General features: G+C 43.2%; 1 protein-coding gene across 1 annotated transcript in view; it reads right to left on the reverse strand.

Moving 5' to 3' along the window:
* PCDH15 (protocadherin related 15) overlaps nucleotides 1–25,150 on the reverse strand; it is a 456,551-nt gene that overhangs the window by 139,781 nt on the left and 291,620 nt on the right. Inside the window, exons 8-12 of the mRNA XM_057373749.1 lie at nucleotides 23,631–23,750; nucleotides 22,346–22,456; nucleotides 19,873–20,043; nucleotides 8,612–8,720; nucleotides 5,932–6,044 (exon numbers count right to left, since the gene is read on the reverse strand). Coding sequence (XP_057229732.1) covers nucleotides 5,932–6,044; nucleotides 8,612–8,720; nucleotides 19,873–20,043; nucleotides 22,346–22,456; nucleotides 23,631–23,750 — 624 coding nt within the window. The remainder of the gene's footprint in view (nucleotides 1–5,931; nucleotides 6,045–8,611; nucleotides 8,721–19,872; nucleotides 20,044–22,345; nucleotides 22,457–23,630; nucleotides 23,751–25,150) is intronic.

Below are 25,150 nucleotides of genomic sequence, written 5' to 3' on the forward strand. Positions count from 1 at the left end.
AACCAACCAAAAAAAAAAAAACCACAAAAAAATAAACTCAACCAAAAAAATCCTAAACAAAACAAACCCAACCCCCCCAATACCAAAGTAATAATAATCACTCAGTATAACTGAACTGGGAGATCAGGGTGAAAATAGGCATAGCATTTATCCAGATTTAGGCTAAACTTCAGGTTTGGGGATTAATTCCCAAGGTCAGCATTGGCAGCGCAAGGAAAGAAGCACTGAACTGGATTAAAACTTGGCTTAAGGACAGGGAGCCCAGAATATCTTTGGAACACAGAAGAAATGGGACTTTCCTGTCAGTGGCTTCACTGCCTCAGTGGCAAGGAAATTAAATCACAAATAGCACAAAATGTTTCTGGACTGTGGGTTTAAAAAAAAAAAAAACCAAAAAACCCAAAGCATCCATTTTACGGCCATGAATAAAGGGTGACTTCAGGATCAGATGCTGCAGAGCGCTAATCAGTAATTACAGATTATTTTTCAAATATTACAACTCTTTATTTTTTCCCTAAAGAACCCACCAGCTATGAAGCCATCAGGCCAAGTTTTAAGCGACAAAATGTTAAATTTTACACTGAAAAAGATGGGTTTTTATCTTGAAAGAAAATTTCTGTCGATAAGAGGCATTACAGAACATCCCAATTATTGATTTTAATGATTTCATTGCTCTCGGAGTTCTGACACACTATTTAGAACAAATCTTACTGATATGAAGAAATATTTTAGTGATTTAAAAGAAAATTTTGGCTTTCCAGTACACCATTTTCCATCTTCACAAAGACAAAACCTGTCTCTGCACTCAAATTTTTAATTTGACATCAAACCCCATCAGCGTGTTAAAGACAAGATGGGAAAAGAGGCTGTCTCAAAGAGAATTCATGGAATTCTGAGCTCACTTAAGGGCTGAACCTTTGGAAAGTTAATTTTAAAAACCACTGAATGCCCTTAGTACTTACAGGAGATGCACAACCAAAGGAATGATTTGGAAAATTTCCAGCCCAGGGAGGAAGAGGATGGAACAACTCTTTAATGGAAATAAACCTCTTCCATTCTTTTCCTCATCCGTCACCATGAGTACAAACTCCAAAATTTAGAGCAAGGAATATGCACAAATCCTCTGGAATGCAGGAAAATTAAGACAAGAGGGAAGAGGGAAAAGTTGGAGCTACCCCAACCAAATGTAGCAATGTCAACACATGGTGGAGACAAGAGATCAGAACAGGATGGGAAGAGTTGAAGGCTGAAATTCTTGCTAAAATCAACCAAAATTGCAGATAGGAAATTTCTGAAGGGGCGAAAATAAAATAAAAATTAAAAATTACATAATTCAGGACATGGTGTCTCAAACACCATGGAGGGTTTCTCTAAATCCAAGAACTCCCATTTCAGTGAGCCTCAACTGAAGCACATCTCCTCGTTGAAATTGTGCTGTTTGAAATCCAGAATAAAACAGCCTCAGAATCACAGAATCACCACAGTTGGGAGAGTCCTTCAAGGTCATTGAGTCCAACCATTCCCTAACACCAGCCCTAAAGCATGGCCCCAAGGGCCACCTCCTGATGCCCCCTGGTCACTTCCAGAGAGGGTGACTCCAACACTGCCCTGGGCAACTTTTTCTGAAGGCTGACCACACTTTCAAGGAAAAAGGAATTTTCTCTGATATCTAAATTGAACCTCCCCCGATGAATGTGGTAAGAAGAACAATTCAAAAATCATGGCTGAAGCTGCAGCCAAAGGCAAGACCCTAGAGGAGAGGAGAAGCAGCTCAGATTTCCCTGGATTATGCTTTTTATTAATAAATTCACCTTTCTGTTCTTTTCACTAATGATTTCTAATGTTCCAATTCCTTTTTAGATACATACATATTTTTTTTTTTTTGGATCACTGAGCCAACCTTCACACTCTGTTCCCAGTTCTAACATCAGGATCTCATTCCCAAGTCAGGCCAGAACCCATCATTTTATATCAAAGTTTAGGACGATCCTTTGTGACACGTTTCACTCTATTTTTAAACTGTGCCTAATTTGATCAGCCATTTCATCACTGATTCATTTGGCCTTGCAAAGTCCTTCTGCAATTCTACAGCCAAAACTAGAAGTTTCATCCCAGGAAGTGTCCCAAAGACATGGGGTAGTAGTAGTGGCTTGGCAGTGCTGGGAGAATGGTTGGAACTGGTGATTTTAGGGTTTTTTTCCAACCTAAATAATTCTGTGACTATATCCTCATCTTTACAACAAGAACAGTATGTATATTTATCTATATATTTATATATTTTATATATTATGATTCTGTAATACCTCAGGATCAGAATCAGCTGTGATTTCAGTATTTCAACCATTGAGATCATTCCCAAATTTCTACAGCCTAGAGCTGTCCTCCCACCTCCCTGTGGTTTAAACCTGACCATTTCTCAGCCTTGCCAGTGGCTGGCAGAGACTCCTCTCCCAGTCTCCCTGCATTCCCACTTGGAACAGGAAACATCCCTTGTGCAATCACACCAAGCATGGCACATAAATATCCCTATTTCCTGCCTTCCAAGGGTTTGTCCTTCCATCCCGAGGCTGTTTCCAAAGGGATGCAGGGTTTTTTTGACAGCCCCATGAGCAATGGCCAGGAGGGATCAGTGAAATTCCCAGTGGAATAATATTCCCAATAAACATCCAGAGTGAGGAGCAGGAAAGTTACTTGTCTCAGTGTCTGCTGAGATCCAAATCAGGGAAAATCATGGGCACTGGGAAGGGTTTAACTACACACTGGGACTGCTGGGAGCATCTCTTTGATTCAAAGCACTTCTGTGAGAAAGGAATCAGAGAACCAGGAAATATCCTGAGTGGGATGGAACCCACAGGGAGAGTCCAGCTCCTGTCCCTGCCCAGACACCCCAACAACCCCCCCTGTGCATCCCTGGTAGTGCTGTCCAAACACTCCTGGAGCTCTGGCAGCCTCAGGGCTGTGCCCATTCCCTGGGGAGCCTGGGCAGTGCCAGCACCCTCTGGGGACAGAAGAACCTTTCCCTGCTCTCCACCCTAAACCCCACCCTGGCACAGCCCCAGCCATTCCCTGGATCCTGTCCCTGTCACAGAGAGGAGAGTTTGAGTTGTTCCTCTGCTAAACAGACTGAAAAATCCACTCAGTTCAAAAATTCCAGCCAGGAGAAATTCCAGAGTAAACAGAGTAGATATGACAGTGGGAATGTTCTCCATCAGCTCTTGCAGAATGGGGCTCCAAACCAATTTCCCTGTAACGCTGGAATTTCAGAGTCTGTTCCACTCTGGCCTTCTGCCACCTAAACAACAGGGAAATGCCATCCCACTGTGGAACTCTTTCCTGGAAATGTCTGTCACCAGGTTAATGGCAGCCCAGCTGAAACCCCTCCTAGGATCTCAGGGATAGATCCATGGGATACAGAAAATGCTCTGCAAGGATATTCTTCAAAATCCTCTGTGTTGCCCTGACACAATGTTGAAGCACATTTCTGTCACCAGCTCTGTGGGGAAGGTACCAAAAGCACCCAAGAGACACAAATAAATTATTTTCCCCAGAATTCCATACTGGTTTGGGTTGAAAGGGCCTTAAAGTTCATTCAGTTCCACCCCAGCTTCCAGCACTAGCCCAGGCTGGGAGAGTCTATTCCCTAAGAGCCATAAAACCCTTAGACCCAAGGAAAAGTCTTTTCAGTAAGTAAGGCTACAAATGTTATTGGAAGCTTACAATCTTATATTTTCCCTCTTCCTCCCTGTTTTTTGTTTTTTTTTTAATAATCTAATTGGGGTTTTCATTGAGATGCCCAAGTCCCATAAATCCTTCCTAATTTCCCAAATATAATCAAATGCAACTGACAGCAGTTTAAGAATTGACCATCCAGGCTGGATGAAAACCTACTCTAAAACATTCAAGTTAATTAACTAAATCCATTTATCTATCAATTTAACCATCTAAACTACTCTAAAATGATCAATTTAATTTCCCCAGTACACAGCTGAGCACATGAGGTCATCAAAACTTTCCTCTGTTTTTTCACCTGATATTCCAAAAATTCAAAGCATTTCTAGTCACTAATGCAAGGCCATTAGAAACAGAAAATCAATTTTTGTAGGAGAAATAAAATACTCTTCCTGATTTTGAATCTTACATGGATGCATTTTCTTTACAAAGGGGAAAACCTGAGGTATTCCTGGGAGAATAACAGACCAGAGTGGTACAACCAGAAAGGAAAAAGGTCTGTGAGGGTGGGGAAGATTCCCAGAGAAGCTGTGGCTGCCCCTGGATCCCTGGCAGTGCCCAAGGCCAGGCTGGACACTGGGGCTGGGAGCAGCCTGGGACAGTGGGAGGTATCCCTGCCCATGGCAGAGATTGGAATGGGATGAGTTTTGAGATACCTTCCAACTTAAACCAGTCTGGGATTCTGTGTCCTTCATCAGATTCAAAATACTTCCAGTTTTTTTTTTTTTGTGGTTTTCTGTTGTAACTTCCACAAGTTTTATTCTTGACTTTTCCTTAATTACCGGCTATCAACCCTCTGCAAATATTGAGGAAAAGCTCCTGGAGCTCCTCATCCTCAGTGAGCTCCCAAAGTGAGTCCCTATGAGCTGAATCACCCCCAGCTTGAGCAAGTTTATCATAAGCTGTGCTCCCCCAGGGATGGTAAATTCTCCACAGTGCAGGAATTCCATCCATTCCAAAGAGCATTTCCCTGCCTGTGTCAGCACATCCAGCCCTCTGCAGCCTGTCCTCTTTGCAAATGGATCATAATGGAGTTGCCATCGCTTTGATTTTGTCTGATGGATAAATTACCCCTCTTCAAACAGGAAAGGAGCAAAGGGCCTCAATTTGATTAATTCTCTCATTTGCTTCATACTTAAAAAAAATAAACAGAACCTGTCTGATGCTTTTGAAGCTGGTGACAAGAACATAACCTCATGTCTACAGTGCAATGGTCATGTCACCGTCATTTTAATTAAGCCCTTTCATCTTAAAAGGTTCAAACCCGTATTTTGGCAGCCTTGCTGTTGCCACATGGAAATTCTAATGGGAACTCCCTCAAAAATCCACAGGTTCTTTTGTAAGTATGTTGCAATAATGCTCATGTTTTTTGGCAGGGGATGGAAGTGCCAAGAGCTTCTATAGGAGGGAAAAATTGGTTTTCTCCTTGCTTATCATCTAATGTATTCCAGAGGTAGAGGGAGGCTGAGACCCAGAATTTCTTATTAAGATATTTAGTTTTTTCCATTATCTCCCTATTTGAGAATTCCCCATTTATCAACAATGCACCCATTTCTTGTCCACCTCCCTTCCTGCAATCAAATATTCCTGTATTGACTTAACCACCTTTTCCATCTCACAGTTTTCCATAAAATGGAAAAAAAACCTGATCTCCTGATATCAGAGGGAATATATTAAAGATTAAATTGAGTGTGTGATGCAAAACCAGCAGATTTTCTGTTTGAAGGGAAACATCACAGGTTGCACCCCTCCAGATAAAACAGAATCAGATTCTACAACTGCAAGAAATGTGCAAAACAAGCAGCTGAAGGGTTGATTTGGTACAACCTGAGCCATCATTCCAAAGGTCCCTGAAGGACACAGCATTCAAACTTTTATTGCTTTCGTAGGTGGCACATTGTCATTCCTACAGATGGATCCTTTTCCTTACTATTGCCTTGGTTTCCCTGTCTGAACATTTACCACAGCAACAGGAAACTCCTAAATCCCTTAAACATTGCCATTAATGACTCTGGTTGCTGTTTAGGCATTGAAAACACCCTCCCACACCAGTTAATTGATTTGTTTTAATTGCTGGATTGCACTACCCAAGTTTGGGAGCTAAAGGGCTACTGAGAGAGAGACAAGCAGGCCCACCCTACATTTTCTCCAGAGCTTTTTGTTTTCCAAGGAACATAAAACCAGGAATTCAGCCTAAATTACCTTAATAACCAAGTCAAACTTCTGGTGTAAATCCCTGTTTATTGGCTTGAGGAGGGTCAGTTCAGCTGTGGTGAGATTCATATGGAAATATTGGGGATAATCCTCAGGAGTACCTGCAAAAAAGACATTGAGGTTTGAACAGCTCTGAAAGGTTTAGTTCAACAATGGGTTTATTTTACTCATTAACTATTGCAGGAACAAAGCCTAATTGTGTTATTGGAAAGATAAAATGTTGTATGTTACATGGAGCTTAAGGATTCTATAAAGTAATGTGTTTAATAATGATTATTTCCTCACTCTCCACAACAACGAAGATTCTTCTCTTCTGGGACTCCCTAAGTACTTGACAACAACAAGATTATTATTAATAGCATTTAAATAATGTACATAAGCAATGACAGGAGTAATAATAATATGGTAACCACAGATGGGTTATTTTAGAAATCCTTCTAGGAAAAGTTTCTTCTCAGGCAAGAAGCACCAGATGAAACCTCAATTTATTAAGCCAAAAGGTTGCAACACCACAGCCTGGCACAGGAGGAGGGGAAAATTCCAGCTACAGAGACTGGAAGCCCTATGATTCTCCAAGAAATGGTGCCAAAGGGCTCGGGAAGCCCAAGTGTTCCTCACAAAGGGAACTCCAGCATTCCTAGCTCAGTGGGATTGCAAGAGCATCCCAAGAAGATGAAATGCTGATTTATAAGCCTAAAATCTTGAAGGTTTTAGGTCTGTTGGCAGCTGAGGGCAGAAGGCACCACTGGCTCAAGGACAAATAAAACTGAGTCAAATTTTTAAAAAAAGCAAAATCATTCTCATAAGTAACTTATTCACTCATTCTATGGGCGCAGTTCAAACCTCTCAGTGCTTAAAAAAGGACATTCCCAAAGATACCGAGGAGAAGGAGGTTTGGATTTAAAGGAAAAGGGAAAAAAATCCACACAATGAGAAATATCTGCAAGGTCCATTTCCTGTGGAACTACTTCATCTTTTCTGAGGCTAAAACAGAAATAGCAAATCCTGGCAGAGAATAAGTCAGACTTAAAATCCAAAAAGAAATCCTTTGGAAGAGAATAGGGGAGGGAAAATAAGGGGGAAAAAGGGAAAAGCAGAAAAGAGAAAAAAAATTTAGAAAGGGAGAGAGAAGGAAGGGGGAAAGAAGAGGAAAAAAAGGAAGGTAAAAAGAAGGAAATAGGAAAAAACAAGGAGGAAAATGAATCTAAAAAGAAGGAAAGTAGAAACTAGAAAAAAAAGAAATGAGGAAAAAAGAAGGAAAGGAGAAAGAAAAAAGAGAGAAAAAAAGAAAGAAAACAGAAAATACAAGGGAATGGGAAAGAAGGAAAAAAAGAAAAAAAGAAGGAAAAAGGAAGGAAAGAAAAAGGAAAATATAAAGGGAAAAGAAGGAAAAAAGAAAAGGAAAACAAGAAGAAAAAATTAAGGAAAAAAGAAGGTGAAAAAAGAAGGAAAAAATAATAAGGAAAGGAGAAGGAAAAAGAAAAATAAGTAAAAAGGAAATTATTAGCGACAAATGGATTTAAAAAAAAAAGAAAAAAGAAACTTGGAAAAAAGAAATGAGGAAAAGAGAAGGAAAAAATAAGAAAGAGGAAAAAAGAAAGAAAAAAGAAGAAAAAAGAAGAAAAGAAGGGGAAAAGAAAAAAGAAGGCAAGAAAAAAAGAAGAAGAAAGGAAGAAAAAACCAAAAAGGTAAGGGAAGAAGGGGGAAAGAAAGAAGGAAAAAGGAAGGAAAAAAGAAAAATGTAAGGGGAAAAGAAGGAAAACAAGAAAAGTGAAGGAACAGAGAGAGAAGAAAAATAAGGGAAAAAGAAAGGAGAAAGAAAAGTAGAAAGGAAAGAGATGGGGAAAGAGAAGACAAAAGAAAGCAAAAAAACCCAGAAGGAATAGAGAAGGAAAGGAGTAAAAAGTGAAAAAGAAGGAAAAAGAAGGAAAAAAGAAAGAAGGAAAAGGAAAGAAGGAAAAAGAAAGAAGGAAAAAAGAAAGGAGTGAAAAACAAAGGCGGGGCAGGCGGAAGTCCCCAAAGAAACACTGGAAAAGATACCCTGTTTCCAAATCCCACAGAAATGTCTGTGTGGGTTTTGGGAAGGGCAGGGCTGGTGGTGTCCTGCAATGGCTGACTCCTCAGGCTTTTCCATAATCACAGCCCCCAAGCCCAGAAATGAATGCCAAACATGGGGAGGTAGCAGGAAAAAGTACAGAAAACAGCAAAAAAACAACTAAACCAACATTAAATTTCAGAGAAAAGCTCATAGGCAGCAAAATTGGAGATGGATGCTGTAAGATGCTCAAAGCTGCCCTGTGCCAGATGATTTTTGGGATGAGATCTGCGCTAATTGCCCTTTTTTTTGCCTGTTTTTGTCCCTGTCCAAGGAAAACACATCCCAGCAGAGCTGGGAGCATTGAGAGTCTCTCCTTTCCCTTGTTTTGTTGCTCCATCATGAAACCAGACAACAATTCTGGATTTAATCTGAATAAACGCTAATAAAGAACCACGTGAAATGAACTTCCCCGTGGCAATTAAACACAGACAGGGAGAACAGTGACTCCAAACATCCCACTAACCACAAAAGGATTTTTTTTCAGGGTCCCACTCTCCCAGGCCATCTTTTCCTGGCTGGTCACACCAAAGGGACAGATTGGGAGGGGTGGGAAGAGTAGCAGACACCAACCAACAAGGATGGAATAGAGTATGCCGGGTCGCTCGGAGGGAGGCTGGATGTTCCGGTCTTGATCGATGGCTTGGATGGGTGGAGTGACACTGATGGGATTCACATGGACCTGAAATGAGAAATCACATTGGAAACAGAGACATTAGAGAGGCAGTGGGGAATTCTGGAGGTTCAGCACAATTACATCCCACTGGGAAGGGCCTTGGATGAAACTGCAGGAGAAAAAGCCCCCAGAATGGAGAAATATTTACAGCTCACAGCTCATTTTAAATCCAAATTAACCAGGCAACATAAACATTTCCAGAGCAACATCCTTTCTGGGAGACACAGCTTTAGGAGAGATCTTGGAGGGAAGGAATGCCACAATCTCAGAATGCTTTGAGTCTGAAGGGACCTCAAAACCCATCCAGTCCCACTCCTGCCATGGGCAGGGACACCTCCCACTGTCCCAGGCTGCTCCCAGCCCCAATGTCCAGCCTGGCCTTGGACACTGCCAGGGATCCAGGGGCAGCCACAGCTTCTCTGGGCACCCTGTGCCAGGGCCTGCCCACCCTCCCAGGGAACAATTCCTTCCCAATATCCCATTTGTCCCTGCCCTCTGGCAGTGGGAAGCCATTCCCCCTTGCCCTGGCACTTCATGCTTTGGAAAGAGTGTCTCTCCATCCTTCCTGCCAGCTCCTTCAGGCCCTGAAAGGTCAAAACCAGGTCACCTCAAAAGTGGTTCCGGCTTTCATCTCTGCCATTCCAACCCCCAGTGGCAACTCCAGAGCTGCCATTCCCAAATCCCAGGTTCAGTGACCTTGACTGCTCAACCAACTACAAACATGCCACACATGGCTGTGTGCACACCAGGCTTTTCCCTCCCCTTGGAACGCTTCCTTGTGTGGCAAAACTCCTAAATGAGCTCTGTGGAAAACCAGACGCCTTTTTTTCCCACATCCAACTCGTCCTGGAAGCCTTTCCTTTGGAAAGCCCCGTGTTCTGCTAGAGGGGACTTGAAATTGAGTGTGGGAACAGCGACAAGACAGTCAGCCAAGTTTTGGCAGAGCCATCAGAAATCTGCCTGTTGCGAGCTGGAAGGGAGTTGGGAGAGCTTTGGTGATGCCGAGGGAAAAATGAGAGGGAAAAGGGATGAGCTGGGAGGAGGAGAGGAGGCCTGTGATGGAGGGAAGGCAGGTTCCTGACACCTCCTGAAGCCCCACAATCACTGTCCCCAAACCCCAAGGGATGTCCCCTCTGCCATCTCCTACAGGTTCCTCACGACCAGCGGCTCTTCCAGCCTTTTCCACACCACAGAAGTTCGAGGCACATATGTCAGGGATAGGTATGTTTAAAACGTGGGGATGGATGCTCTTGGCCTCCCAAACTGGGACTGGGAAGCTCTGCCCTCCACTCCTGCTCATGGCTTTTGTCCCTGTCCCCACCCCATTGGTCAGGTCTTTTGTCACCACCCAATTCCCTCTGGAACTCATTGAAAAATAGAACTCTTAAAAGTGTAACGAGGGAGATGAGCTCAAAATAGGCAGGAAGCAGACAAGAAGATAGACTCGACATCTGCTTGAATTTTTAAAGACTTTAGAATGGTGTAAAAGTTCAATGGGGAGAGGGAAGGTCATGCAGAAAACTGACCAAGACTAAAATGCCATTTTTAAATTCACAGATCAGGTGGAGCCCTCTCAGAAAAAAACTGCGTTAGACCTAAAAACACACCCACAACAGAAGCAGTCCCATCTGCTAAGGCTGGGTTTAAACTCACTATTAATACCCAGAGAAGCTGTGGCTGCCCTGGATCCCTGGCAGTGTCCAAGGCCAGGCTGGACATTGGGGCTGGGAGCAGCCTGGGACAGTGGGAGGTGTCCCTGCCATGGAAGGGGTGCCATTGGATGAGCTTTAAGGTCCTTTCCCACCCAAACCATTCTGGGATTCTGGGGTTGTGGGATTATGATATTGCAGGCCAGTCTGAGTCTATTCCAAACCAAGACTAAAATCAGAAATGTTCAACAAATGCTTTAGACTGCAAGAATGGTGCTTTCCCTTCCAGCTCAAGGGAAAGCTGGAGAGCATTCAGAACCCATGCATTTGGGATCAAACAGGTGCTGCTTGGACAGAAGATCTTTTATTCGCCTCTGCCACCTTCACACCAGGTCCTGGGAACCAAAGCCCCCAGCTGAACAGAAGCAAATCCAATAAGAAAGTGAATTATAAGGAAGCTGAGAATGGAAAGTGAACTCCAATACATTTTTATTCAGTACATGTTGCTTCTCCAGGTACCGCACACACCTGGGATGGGCTGCTCATGAGCTAAAGACTGTCATGCTGGAATGCTTGGGGATAGAATCATAAAACCATGGAATGGTTTGGGTTGGAAGAGACCTTAAAGCCCAACCCATTCCACCTCCTGCCATAGACGGGGACACCTCCCACTGTCCCAGGCTGCTCCCAGCCCCAATGTCCAGCCTGGCTTGGGCACTGCCAGGGATCCAGGGGCAGCCACAGCTTCTCTGGGCACTCTGTGCCAGGGCCTGCCCACCCTCCCAGGGAACAATTCCTTCCCAATGTCCCATCTAAACTTCCCCTCTGTCAGTCTGAACCCATTCCCCTTGTGCTGGCACTGCAGTTTCTGGTGCAGGGTCCCTCTCTGGTTTCCCTGTATCCTTTCAGACCCTGGAAGAAGCTCTGAAGTCTCCACACACCCTTCCCCTCTCCAGGCTAAACAACCCCAACTTTAATAATTTAAAGCTGTTTTGCATTAAACCGGTTGATTTGCCTTGAATCAAAGCCCGAGGTACTTTCATATTGTTTCAATAACCCACAGAAAATGCAGCACCTTTTCCATTCCAATTTAGAAATCAGAACTACGAAAACAGAAAACAAGGAAGCAGCCATTGAGTTAATATATGGGTAAAAGCCTGTTAATGAATTAATCAAAGCACACAAAGGAAGTTTAAGAGATGCTAATGCATATGCTCTTAATCAGAAATAATTCTTTTTAAACTGAGGAGTCAAACTATGACTCCTGTCGATATCCAACATTCTTGCAAGAGACCAACAGGGAATAAAAGAAAGAGCTGATCTTTTAAATCAGTGCATTTAAACCATGCTGCATCCAAAAATCCAAACAGGATTTTTAAGCACCTCCCTACGAATTGATTCCCATGGCCCCACAGAATGATGATGAGGTAATATACAGCTGAGACACAGAATACAAATTTGAGGCTTTCAAGAACAACAACGGTAAGAAAGAAACAAAAAAAAAACCAAACAAAAACAAAAACAACCAAAAACCACCCAAACAAATGAAAGTTACATTTAAATAGAAGTTGACTTATTTTCCAATACTTTGTATTTTCTTTTATTTAACATATTTTTGGATGTCCGCGAAGGCCAGGCTTTCAATAGGATATGGACAGTGTGGATTTTTTTTTTTAATGTCAGGAACAACAAAAATCCTTGCACGGCTGATTTAAAAAATCAGATTTTCTGTCTTTTCCATCTACCTGAGATGCAAAGCTGGATGTGCTGACCATACATACTTAAGGAAAACATCTTCCTTTGAGAAAGATGAGAAAGAAAAGAGAGAAAATGGGACATTTTTTGAGGTAGAATAATGTGGTTTTCTCCTCAGAGCTGCCTCTTTCATTGGGGGGGAAGTTGTGGTGTATCTTGGAGTTTTCTGTGGTGTATTTTATGGTTTTTTTGGGTTTTTTTTTGTGGTGTATTTTGGGGTTTTTTTGTGGTGCATTTAGAGGTTTTTTTCCTAGTTATCATAAAAATCACTGTGTTCTAGGAAACTACCACAGGTTTTGAACATAAGGTAATGTTACCCTTCCTCAGCTAGGAATATTCTTTTCTGAGCCAGCTCAATGAGGGCTGTGACAAAACCCCAAAGAGCAGAAATCCATCCCAGAGCAGCAAAATGTGGGGAAAGGTTCAGCAGAGTGACTCAGCCACCGAGGAAGATGGTGCAAAAAGCAGGAATCGCACTCCAAATGCAGGAGACAGCACCAAGATCTTCTCATTATTCCAAGTAGGTCACATCAAATGTCTCTCCCATTTGCAGGCTCTCACCCTTCTCCCTGTTTTCTTGCCTTCCTGCCAGCAGCTGCACATTCCTGCCTTTGATGGGAGCCCAGGGAGGCAGAGCCTCGCAGCAGGAACTCCTCAGCTTCTCTTCTCTTCTCTTTGAGGGATGATGTGACACAAAGAGCAGGAATCCAGGGAGAATGGGATCTTCTGACCCTCCTCCTTGCCATGACACCAGAACCCAAATTTTGGGCTAAGACCTCAGCTGAATGCCAAGACTTTGGAAGCAAGCCCCAGGCATGGATTTAAAACACACCGTGAAGCTGAAAGAGAATAAATTCTCTGCAAATAATTGTTTGATCAAGTTGTCACAGAAGTTAAAGAGGTTTATAAAGTAAAAATTCTGGGCCTGGAAACTCTTCACATAAAGGGCACAATGGCCTGAGGAAACCAAATTTGCATTGCTAAACCCCAGAGATTTGCAGCCAGTTCTCCTAATTTATACCATTTAGAATTATAGAACCAGCAAGGCTGAAAAATAACTTAGATCATGAAGTTAACCATCAATCCAGCATCACCAATCCATGTCTTTGAGTGCCTCCTCCACACCTTTTTTGAGCCCTCTGGGCACATGATGGGGCAGCCACAGCTTCTCTGGGCACCCTGTGCCAGGTCCTGCCCACCATCACAGGGAAGAATGTTTTCCTAACATCCCATCTAACCCTGATCTCTGCCAGTTTGAAGCCATTCCCCCTTTTCCTGACATTCCAAGCTCTTGGAAAGTGTCTCTCTCCATCTTTCTCATCACTCCTTCAGGTCCTGCAAGGCCACAGTGAGGTCACCCCAGAGCTTCTCCTGTCCAGGCTGAACAATCCCAGGTGTCCCAGCCTTCCCTCCCAGCAGAGCTGCTCCATCCCTCTGACCATCCTGGAGCCTCCTCTGGGCTCTCTCCAGCAGCTCCAGGTCCCTCCTGTGCTGGGAGCCCAGAGATGATCTGCAACTTCAAACCTAAACTAACTTTTGTCTCTTTTTTTTTTTTCAGAAGTTCCCCTTCATTTTCAGAAGGCACAGCTAAGAAGCTGTGGGTAATTTATGCTATTGGCACTGACCTCTCCCATCTCCTGTGGGGTGAAAAAAGTGTTTTAGTGACCAGGGGGGAGATTAAGACAAGAGATTAATTATTCAATTCACCTTCTTTCTAAACTCAGCACTTCATTGGCAAAGAGCTTTTAGCCCGTGCTGGAGCTGTTCAATCCAAGCCATGGCTGCTGTGTTCCTGGTTTCTGCCATGCCCCACGTTTAAAGCAGTTTTTGAAATGAAAACTGTAAAATACCCTGGCAGCTCGGGTTGTTAACAGAGCAAGCTGTCAGAGAACACAATTCCTTTCATTTATTTGTAAAAACAAGCCACCTTTGAGGGGAAAAAAAAGGCATTTGAAAGTGTGGCAAGAGAGCATAATGAACCTGAGCGTGGAGGAAAAGAGACTATTTTTATCAGTGATGTCTCCCAGGAACAGCAGGGCCAAAAAAGAATTGAATTTCATCAGGCTTGATCACAGTGCTCACTAAATTGCTTTTTCTGTTGCTGACATGCTTGATAAGAAGTGTCCCCAGCAGAGTGACTGTGCAGGGGAATGCACGAGATGCATTCTGCAATGGGCCTCCTGCCTCAGCAGCACCAGAATTCAATCCAGAGCTTCTCCTCCTTCCAAGGTGATGACCAGCATTGAAGAACAATAAATATCCCTTTTTTGACATTTTGGTTTTTTTTTCCATACAACTGTGAAGTCTATTTCCTTGATTATCCCTCAAATTCTTGATGGAGGGTTTCTCATTATCCCAATTCCTGTGCAGAGGAAGAGGTTGTAAAGCCTAGGACAAGCATCTACCTCTCCCCAAAAATAAGAAAATATTTGAAGACCATGCGTCAGCACCACAATGCTTTCCAGATTATTTTTATTTTCATTTGTATGCTTAGTTTCTCTGCAATGAAAAAAAAAAATCCTTGAAATATTAGCCCCATTTTGTTTCCTTACAAAGGCTATTTCTCACAGAGGGATAATTTTCTATATCATCTGTCTGTGTCTATCTATATTTTTATATTTCTCTTCTTAAGGACAAGATGTTGATGGCTTCTCTATGCCTTTAGAAGAGTTTGCAACAAAGCAATACACCAGGAAAGGCACAAGAAGTTACAAGCAAATGATAAAAGAGGAGAAAGATTTGGTGGGAAAATAGAACCAGTACTACTGATGGGATTGTTCTCATTTTCAGCTGCATGAAACTAGAACCCGCCCCCTCCAGCCAAAAAAAAAAAAAGGGGGGCAATGTATTTGAAATTTAAAAAAAAAATAGAATTATCATGATGAATAGGTCAGTATTTCACCCAGGGCCTTTGCCTCTTGGCTGAGTCCCTTTACACAGAGATCTTATCAGGATAATGTTGATGGTTCTTTCTCTTATTCCTACATTTCATTTTCCTGCAGAGAATTTGGCATTTCCTCGCCTGCAGGAACAAGGAAGATGCAGAGCCTGGTTCTTTGGGCACTAACTGCATTTCAGAAGTTGAAATCACAGAGTTATTTGGTTTTCAAGGGTGAACCAGGCAAATGAACCCCTCCTCTCACTGCAATACATCTATTTTAAAGTCACAAGTTAATCTTAGATTAACAGGGACTGTCCTGCCTGCTCAATGCCTCAGCCAAGGGAAGAGCTTGCCTGGCTGCTAACTGAGATTATTCTCTGCTTTATGTATTCCCATACTAAAGTTCCTGACAATTTCACTGACAATTCTTTTAAATGAGCCATCCTGGTATCCTCCCAAACACATTAAATTTAATTACCTGAAGCATCACAGCTCCGTGTTTTTAACCTTTTCATGCTTTGCAAATTTCTGGTGGCATTTCCCTTAAAAAAAAGGCTGTGTCTGTCAAGGGATGGCATGTGGGAGACAGACAGTCAATCCTAAAAAGGGGAATTATAGGGAAAATCCCATCAGCAGACTTAAATCACCTTTTAAGGCTCCTTATCACGCACAGATAATCAGTAACTTATCAAAACTGCCCATTTCGACTTTGCTGAGTTTTCATTCAAAATCACTCATTCAGGTTCGAAACCAGCCCAGGACTGTGAACTTTATCCCTGACCTTGAGCTTCACATCCCTCCAGTGACCTCAGTCAGAGCGAAGAGAGGTGGAAAATGCAAATGAGAAGTTTGCCTGGAAGAAGAGGGCTGGCTGCACCCACAGGAGGATTTTATCCTTGGTTTTGCCTTGCTTTCCCACTTTCCCACCACCTGATTGCCCATCTGCTCCTCTTGCATCTCTGCTGAAACTGAAACAGAAAAATCACTCTCTGCCTCCAGCTGCAAGCAACTTGGTCACAACTCTGCCTTTTTTCCTAAAAAGCACCCTGACAGCTGCAGAGGTGTCAGGGAATTCAGTCTGCATTTCCCCTCCCCTCATCTGAGCCACAGTATTTACCTAAATTGCTGCTGAAAAATTATCCCCTGGAAAAATGGGACAATTTGCTCAACTTTCAAAGCCTCTCTCATGGAGTTCTAATTTATCACCAACAAGAATGGAGACACAGCCAACTTTTCAAACTGATTATTTCCTGAAGTGACACCACTGCCCTGTCCACCAAATAACTTTTGGAATTAGAACATGCAGGAACTCCCATCCATCCCAGCCCAGCACTGATTATCTTGCACACACGATTTTAGTCTAATTAACAGCAGGGATACTCAAAACATAAAGTCACTTTTTTCCTTCCCCAGAATGATCTGCCTAAAGAGAAACAATTCTCCCAATGATGAAAACTCTCTTTTCTCTGCAAGGCAGGCTTTGAACACTGAGTTTTGCCAGCAGACACAACTGTGCTCCATCATGGGCCAATTCCAGCAGGAAGTGTAAACACCATTCCCGACAAGAGCATTTCGCAGCAGTCCCAAAAACTGGACAGAGCCTGGTCAGCTGGGAAAGGAATAATTGGAGACAAATTAAATCCCAAACAATTTCCTGAGGCTTGATGCCACTGAATTACAAACACAGCTCGCCAGTCTCGACTGGCCGGAGGCTGGCAAAGCTCTTTTGCCATGTTTGAATAAAAAAAGCCAAATCTTAGGACAAATAAGGCGAAGAAAATAAAGGCAGATTGAGACTGAACTGCTCCAGAGACCCACAGCTCCCTAAATCAACCATGAACATTTGCAGGTTTAAATGTTCCATATGCAACAGAGAAACACAAAAACAAAGCAAGAAAACATAGCAGTTGAAGTGAATTTTTCAGTTTTATGCAGTTTGACTGTCTGTAGGGGTGATTCCCTCCCTGTGAGTTTTCTTCAAGCAGTCAGGTTTACAAGACAGCAAGAAAAAAAAAACCCATTATTCTGTGGAATTTTACCACTCACACAGGTAAGAGAGGCATCCCTGATCTGCTGAAAGCTTTTAAGGAAGTGGGTTTAGCCACACATATCCACTTCAGATCAGCCTCAGTCTTCATGGAGCCTAAAACTGAAGGCTTTGTCTTCCAGTGCCCCAAAATCTTCCTTGGCAGCCGTGTGGGAGCTCTGGGTGAAGCAGCAAATCTCTCCCACTTCAGGGGAGGTTATTTGGTGTTCATTCCATAGGAGATCCCTGGATCAGATGTCTTTTGGACTGGTACTTCCCCCAGAAAAATAAATTCATTAATTAATGTATTCACTAGACCATTCGAGGAAAGACAGAACATTCTGATGAACTTTTCTCTTTGATGAATGTAACAACCAAGATGGGGAGATGCTGTTTGCAGAATCTTCACTTCTGCTGCTGCTGCAAGTTTTATACCAACATGTCTCTGGGAGAAAATTCCAGGAGGTTTTGTGTTTGGGGAGGAATTGGGATTTGCAGGGCCAGACAGGAAGGAACTGCAAGGGAATTCAGCAGGAAGGAATTGTCAGGTGCTTGTCACCCTCAAGGCCAGAGGTACCGAAAACCAGAATTAATCACAGAATTAATGAGGTTGGAGAAGACCTCACAGATCATTAAATCAATCTCATCTATATGTTGCTGCCTCATAAGATTTTCTTTGCATGATGATGGAAAATACCAAGTCCAGATGTGGAGAAAACTCACAAAGTGAATGTGGCAGGCATGGGCTGGGGGGGAAAGAGGAGGAGGGATTGTCCTGCTCATGTTCTGAGATATTCAGGAGGTTGTACTTTTTAACTCCATTTGGTGACTTGCACATCCTGATAATAAATGCTGATTTATTATTCAAGTCTTCCTGACACAACAGGGGGGGGAAAAAACTACCAGAGCTGATCAGAAACAGAAACACTAAAATATAATATCAATATAAAGCTTTGTAACAGCAACAAAAAACCCCAAGCCCAGTTTCTTGGAAATTGAAATTTAGCTAATAGCAATTAATTATTTCCCAACTTTTTACCTCAGTAAATGCATGGATAGATTCCAACTACACTGGACAAAAATATTTTTTACCAGTGACAATGGTAATGACAAATGCTTTATTTTAGGGGTCAGCTGAGTAGCCATCTTGTCCAGTAAAGCAGGACTTCTCTTTCCAGCTGCTGCCTCTGAGTAGCTCATACTTCAATTTTGTTCCTCACTCATTTATATTCCTTCTCATCTTCTTTGAAATAGTGAAAAGTGAATAAAGAATTTTTTAAAAAAGATGGTTTTAAACAAAAATAGTCCTTTAGCCTGGGAAGTAGGGACGTGGTAGCTATGGAGTAGCTTAATAGTTGGTTAATAAAGAATTAATACAATAAATAAAAAGGTAAAATAAAGGATAAATGTAATATAAATGTTTCCTAGCTGAATGCAGGTATCATCCATATCTGTCAAAGGAATGATTGCTTAAAGCTAAGTAAATATTTGAGGTTCAAGGTATAACTTCTTCCACTTAGTTTATAAAAAGAGAGAAAGAACAAAGAGCTCGTGGTTCATCAACAGAGCCAGGGTCTCATTTCACATGTCAGGAGCAATTTGACACAAGAAAAGCCAAAAAACAAACAAAGGCATCTGCCCCTGAACGTGTTGCAGCTCAGGAAGTTTAAATCAATGAGTTTTGCAGCTCAGAGCTCCAGTCCCAGGTCAGACTTTTCCTGGCCCAGCCCCTCTCCCTGGTAGATGCTACTTTGGCCAAGAGCGGGAGCAGAGCCAGAGCTGGATTTCTCTGTCTGAGAGGCAGCACCATGAAAATTGTACGGCTTGAGTTATACCTACAGATAACCAGATAAAAAACCATAAAACCACAGGTTATGTAGAATTCCTGCCCCACCTGCCCCCGCTCTGGGAATTAGAACAGATTTGTGCAGGTGAAATGGGGTCACCCTCACTCATTCTGCATAATCCGGGTGCTCTGGGCACCCCCAGGAGGCCCCACACTCTGCAGGACAGGGGCTGCCCCCGTTCCTTAAAACGCCACCAAACCCTAAGCCAATTAATGCAGAATTAAAGTCCAAGCATTTCTGCACCAAACCCCAAACCCAGCACAGCTCCAAAGGGCTCTCAGCTACACTGAGGTGTGGAAGTGGGCATGGGGATGATGTGGAAACCAGTACTCCAAGGGGAAATGGGGATCATCTCTCCCTTCCCTTGATCCATCCCAAGGGTAATGGCATCACTGGCACCAAGTTGCAATGAGAAATGGTGAAGTTTTCACCTTATTTTAAGGTTGAGGTTTGCATGAAGTGGGAAATAAACCTTACACTCACCTTCATCCCTATCCCACAGATACATTAACAGACAGACGTAGCACAAGGACCTACACGGGATAAACCCCTGCTGCTCTGCAGTGCCTCTTGATCAAAACTTGACAATAGCAATAAAAAATGCTTTCAGGGATCAGGCACTAATGCTTCCTCTTCCCAAAAATCTTTCTCCCAAAGTTTGTGCCAGCCCTGAATGGAATAACAAGTCCCTTCCCATATTGGAATATATGGGGATATTTTGGGGATATTTTGAGAGTGAAACATGACAGACCATGAAAAGTGATTCCACAATTCACCCAGCTTCCAGATTCAGTCTTCGCAGCGAACAGGCAGTTTGGCACTGGATCCAAGCTGGAATTTCACCATAATTTCCATATTCATCTTACCTTGGTTTCGTCTTGCTTGCCACAGAAAATACAACATTAAGCACAGGTGACCCTTGAGTTACACATCCCATCTGTGCCCACAAAAAAAATTAACAGCGAACAGATAAAAACTGGGAAAATCGCGCAGGACTTACAGGATCCGTCAGCTCTGGCAGGATGGCTTGGTAGGTGAGGGGTCTGCAGTCCCGGGTGTTTTCCACCAGGACACAGGGAAGGAACATTGGTCCCAAATCGTCGCCGTCCAGCACGTCCACGGTCAGGGTGGTCGTGCTCGTCCTCCGCTCGTTCAGGTTCTGCGCTCGGTCCTGTGGAGCAAACCAGGTCCATCTGGTGAGACATCCTGAACTCAGCATCGCCTGCCAAGAATCTCCTAAAAAGAGTCTCCCAAAAGGTCTTTTTAAGCAAAGCAGGATAAAACATGTAAGTGCTAGAATTGTCCAAGTTCTAGGAATAGTTGTGGGAACTTCAGCCACAGAGCTGCAGCCTGAAAGGCCCAGAAGTGAAATTAAGAGAAAAAGTGAAGGAATACTGCAAGACATCTATCACTCAGAAATAATCCAGTTTCGGAAAATGAGAGACTAAAAACTATAAAAGTGCAGCATGTTTGTAGAAGATAAAAAGGCCCAGTGCCTTATTTGTAATCAGAAATTGTGGTTTTACCCAAAGTACACATTAGCAGCAGTTCACCTCTTCTTTCTTCTCTTGTTTAATGAAGAAACAGCATGACTACCCAATATTTCATTAAAACACTCAAAAATATTTCCATTTTCACAGAGGAACTGCTGCAGGAGCTTTCCTTTGCAAAACTCAAATCCTGGGGGGAAATATGGGCCATGAATTAAATCCCGCCCTCCTATCCTAATGTAACACTGATAGAAAAAAAGCAATTTTAAAATTTCTATTTCATTTATGCTGTTTAATATCATCTTCTGCGTGAGATGAATAGGCCACTGCTCTAAATTGGATTGGATACTTTTTTCTTTTTCCTATTTTGCAGTCCACTCAGTCCTTGCACCAGCTTCACGTGGAGAGTAAATGTGGGAATTCTGCATTCAGCTTTCTTCCCAGTCATTGATGAAAAACAATTCCAGCCACAAGGAGCAGCCTTCATCATCAAATAACCTGTTTCTCCATTCCTCCAGTAAGTGCCTCTGAGCAATTCTGGATGCAAGCAGACACAGAGTAATTAATTTCCAGCAGTATCTTTGGGATGCGAGGGCAACAAAGCACTGATGATGTAGTCAGAGGAATGTGATTGCACAGCACAGACACCATTCTCTCACAGAGAGAAATAACTGCAGCTGCTGGGAGCTTGGAATCCCAGAATGGGATTTGGGTTGAGAAGGGACCTTAAATCCCATCCAGTGCCACCCCTGCCATGGGCAGGGACACCTCCCACTGTCCCAGGCTGTTCCCAGCCCCAATGTCCAGCCTGGCCTTGGGCACTGCCAGGGATCCAGGGGCAGCCACAGCTTCTCTGGGCACCCTGTGCCAGGGCCTGCCCACCCTCCCAGGGAACAATTCCTTCCCAATATCCCATCTGTCCCTGCCCTCTGGCAGTGGGAAGCCATTCCCTGTGTCCTGTCCCTCCATCTCTTGTCCCCAGTCCCTCTCTGTGTTTCTCGTGGCTCCTTCAGGTTCTGCAAGGCCACAGTGAGGTCACCCCAGAGCTTCTCCTCTCCAGGCTGAACAATCCCAGCTCTCTCAGCCTTCCCTCCCAGCAGAGCTGCTCCATCCCTCTGCCCATCCTGGAGCCTCCTCTGGGCTCTCTCCAGCAGCTCCAGGTCCCTCCTGTGCTGGGTACAGGGGCAGCTCTGCAGTGGGGTCTCACCTGAGCACAGGGACATTGAGGAGCACTGAGTCATCCCTGGCCTCTGCTAGCAAAACATGTAAGAAAAGAGATTGCAAAATTCATCTGCACTTGTGTGTCAGAGAGGTGACAGCAAGGTGCAGGTGCAGATCCAGTATCTTCTGTTGCTTCCAAGCAAGATGCACCAAGATGCACCACAACAGCCACAAACAGGAGAGAAGTTTTCATTCCAGTTGTTATCAGAAGCACAAAGAGGACGAAAAGCTTTCACAGCCTTCAAGGGCACCACAATCCTGCTGTGATGACGGGTAGCTGAGATAGGGTTTATGCATCACTTCTCAGTGCCAGTTACCCACTGCCAGCCACTCTGGAAAAACCTCTCTGTACACTTGTAATATGACTTGAGGGAAAAGTCATCTCTTTATAAAAAATGCATTTCCAACCTGAAGGATGCCATGAAACTGTGTCCATCAAACTCATCTGAGTGCAAATCAGTCTTGCCAGGTTTGCTGGAAAATAAGCATTTAGTGCTGTGAGGCTGCGCTTCTCTGCACTGCACATTTGCAAGTCGTTCCTTGTGCCAAAAAGGTTGGCCTGTCACACTCTGAGGAGGCTTTTTTAGCCAGTAATAATATTCCTGAGCTTTCAACAGCCTGGGTAAATCTCAAATTAGATCTTCAGCAGAGGAGGATTTATCAGAGTTGGTATTTCAGCAAGGCTCTGCCTTTCCTTGAGAGGGAAACTGAACCTGAACCTAAATCAGGGGCATAAATGGTCCTCATGAGATTTATACTCACATTTGCTTGAACAATGATGAAATAACGAGTCTTTTCCTCATAATTCAGTCTTTCCCTCAGAACTACTGCTCCAGACAAAGTGAGAGGAATATCAAAGGTCCTGTTGGAAGTCTGCAAATGAGAAAACAACACAATAAAATGGAACGTGCCTCAAAGTAAAGATGTTTTACATGGGCCACACTGGGATAATCCGTGCCTGGCATTCCAAGGCTTCATCTGCTCTTCAAATCAGAGATTTTAAACCTTTCTATGTTTCCTCCCCACCTGATTTCCTCCTGAAGAACCCTGCAATAATTAATCCGTACAGAACAGAATTATCCTGGATTCTTTACATACCCAGTGCTACTTCCAACCACCAAAGTCTGACTACGCTGCTTCTTTCCCATTTGCCATCCTGAATTTGCAGTGGGGTGCTCAGAACAAATGCTCCAGTGGCAGAGATAAGAAATCCACATCATGGTACTCATCTGCTCTTTACTCTGCCTTTCATGAGGGCAGTGAAGTGCTAAACAAGCAGAGAACATCCACATTTAGGTGCCCGTTCATGCATACGCTCCTACACCAGGAAATTCGTATTTCAGGGTAAATGCAGATGTTCAATTGGGGGAAATTCAATTTGTTCTGCAGATTTGTTTCCACATGCTCAGGTAACAAAGCTGGAGCACTGAGTGGAGGGAGGGCACAAACTTCTGACCAATTGTAATTTCATTATCAAATTAATCCCATTTAAAAAAAAAAAAAAAAAATCTTTCCATGCTTCAACCTTCCAATGCAGAAGATGGTCAATATTTAAGTATTTTGAATAGGCAACAGCAATGCAATATTCCAAACACAGCAGAGGTACACAGGAATATTTTTCCTTGTATCACGTAGCAAGGCCTTTTTCCTCTAAACGTCTAAACAGCTGCTAAAATTGCAGTTTGTTTTTCAGACAATCAGTGAGAATGAGTGTTAAATTCCAAGCCCCATCCAGCCTGGCCTTGACGCTTCCAGGGATGGGACAGACACAACTTCTCTAGGAATTAATGAAAGTGAAATAATCCAACTTCTGACAGCAAGGAAATGAGAGGGAAGGTAAATTCACCATTCACCTGTGGTTACAGGGCTCATGGGCAGAGAGGACACTCAGCCTGAAGGAGAACATTCCCTCAGATCCAACAGCAGCCTCCCGTTCATTTGCTACTTCAAGTTATACAAATTAAAAAAAATATATAGAAATGTAGATAGAAATATATGGAGGAATTATATGGACACATATGAAGGAAAAAAGCCTGAATGGCTGTACCTTGTCGTCAGGATTGTACTGGATGACATATTCTATCTGGCCATTGGGACCATCATCAATGTCAATAGCACCATTGTTTCCAGAAAATCCTGTGAAGATCGTTGTTCCAACTGGAGTTAACTGCAAGAACAGCAAGAGACACCTGTAAAAACCTTGAGGTTTTTAGGCTAATTTTAAACTTATTTTTACCCCCATGCTGGGCTATAATGGATCAAGAGAGAATCTCATTAAAAAAAAAAAAAAAGAAAAAAAAAAGACAATGATGAGAAAAACACCCTGTAAAACCGAAAGAACCCATGAAATAAATATAGATTAAACCAAATAAAAGCTCCTTTTTCTGACTCAGGAAGGCAAACAAGGCCAAGCTGCAAATGTAAACAGAACTTATCTGACAGCATCTTCATGGCAACATGGCCAACGTGAACAGAGCCAGATTAATATTGTTACACACAAATACAAACAATCAGAGAGCTCCGTGGCTCTGAACAAACACAAGAGTGATGCTGTTGCTCCAATATTGTGCTGGCAGCAATTGAATACCCATTAAATGGTGTTGTGGAAATGAATCCATTTATGATTATCCTCGTGCAGATAAACAGCACGAAATCAAGGCCCATTGAGAGCAAGGACAGAAGATTTCCYGGGAGTCATCGTTTCTGAATTTAAATATTCAGGAAACTTTGCGTATAATCAACCTGAAAGGGAAAATCAAATGCACAAAGAGTTGTGGATTCAGCACAGCCCTTGCTCCCTGCTGCTCTCACTGCCCCCACATTTGTGGCCCTTAAATTCCCAGAGTCCCACTGTCCCTCTTCTTTCCTCCACAATTTCCACATACTCGCTGCACACATGCAAACCAGGAGGGCCTAAAAGCATTTGAAATGCTGGAAAAAGAGTGGGAGGCAAAGGAGAGAGCGATTCCAGCGTTTGGGGCAGATTTGTGTGTTATTCTACGTTCCTAGGATGGAGCCATTCCAACCTCTGGTGCAGATGTGGATGGCATTCCATGTTTTCAGGACAGTTATTCCCCAGCCTTAGGTGCAGATGTGGATGGTGTTCCATGTTCCTAGGAAAGAGCCATTCCAGCCTTTGGTGCAGGTGGGGGTTTTATTCCATGTTCCTCTTTCACAGTGCTCCCAACAAAGCAAAGACTAAACTCCGCATTTCCTCCTGCACTCACAGTTCCCGATTTATCCATCAAGCTGCTAATCAAGGGTGCAATGGTTAGCAGAGTTTTCTGAGAAACATTTTCAGGGCTGAGACTTCTGAACTTTTGAAATAAACACCACCAATTTGACGCCTTTGTATGGCAAAACAACTGGGTCTTAATTTGAAGTAATTCCATTACCCACACTTATACCACAACAACTCTTTATGTTCATGTTTTGCCACAAACTTGACTTCTTTTCTCCTGGAGCAGGCAGCAGGAGTGTCACTTGTGGGTGTAAGAAGCGGACTGCACCCTCCTGGGTTGGGGAGGAGAGGAGAGGAGAGGAGAGGAGAGGAGAGGAGAGGAGAGG

The sequence above is a fragment of the Malurus melanocephalus genome, unplaced genomic scaffold (genome assembly GCF_030028575.1).
Source record: "Malurus melanocephalus ecotype Western Australia unplaced genomic scaffold, MMel_1.1 scaffold_207, whole genome shotgun sequence".
NCBI classification, from domain to species: Eukaryota; Metazoa; Chordata; class Aves; order Passeriformes; family Maluridae; genus Malurus; species Malurus melanocephalus.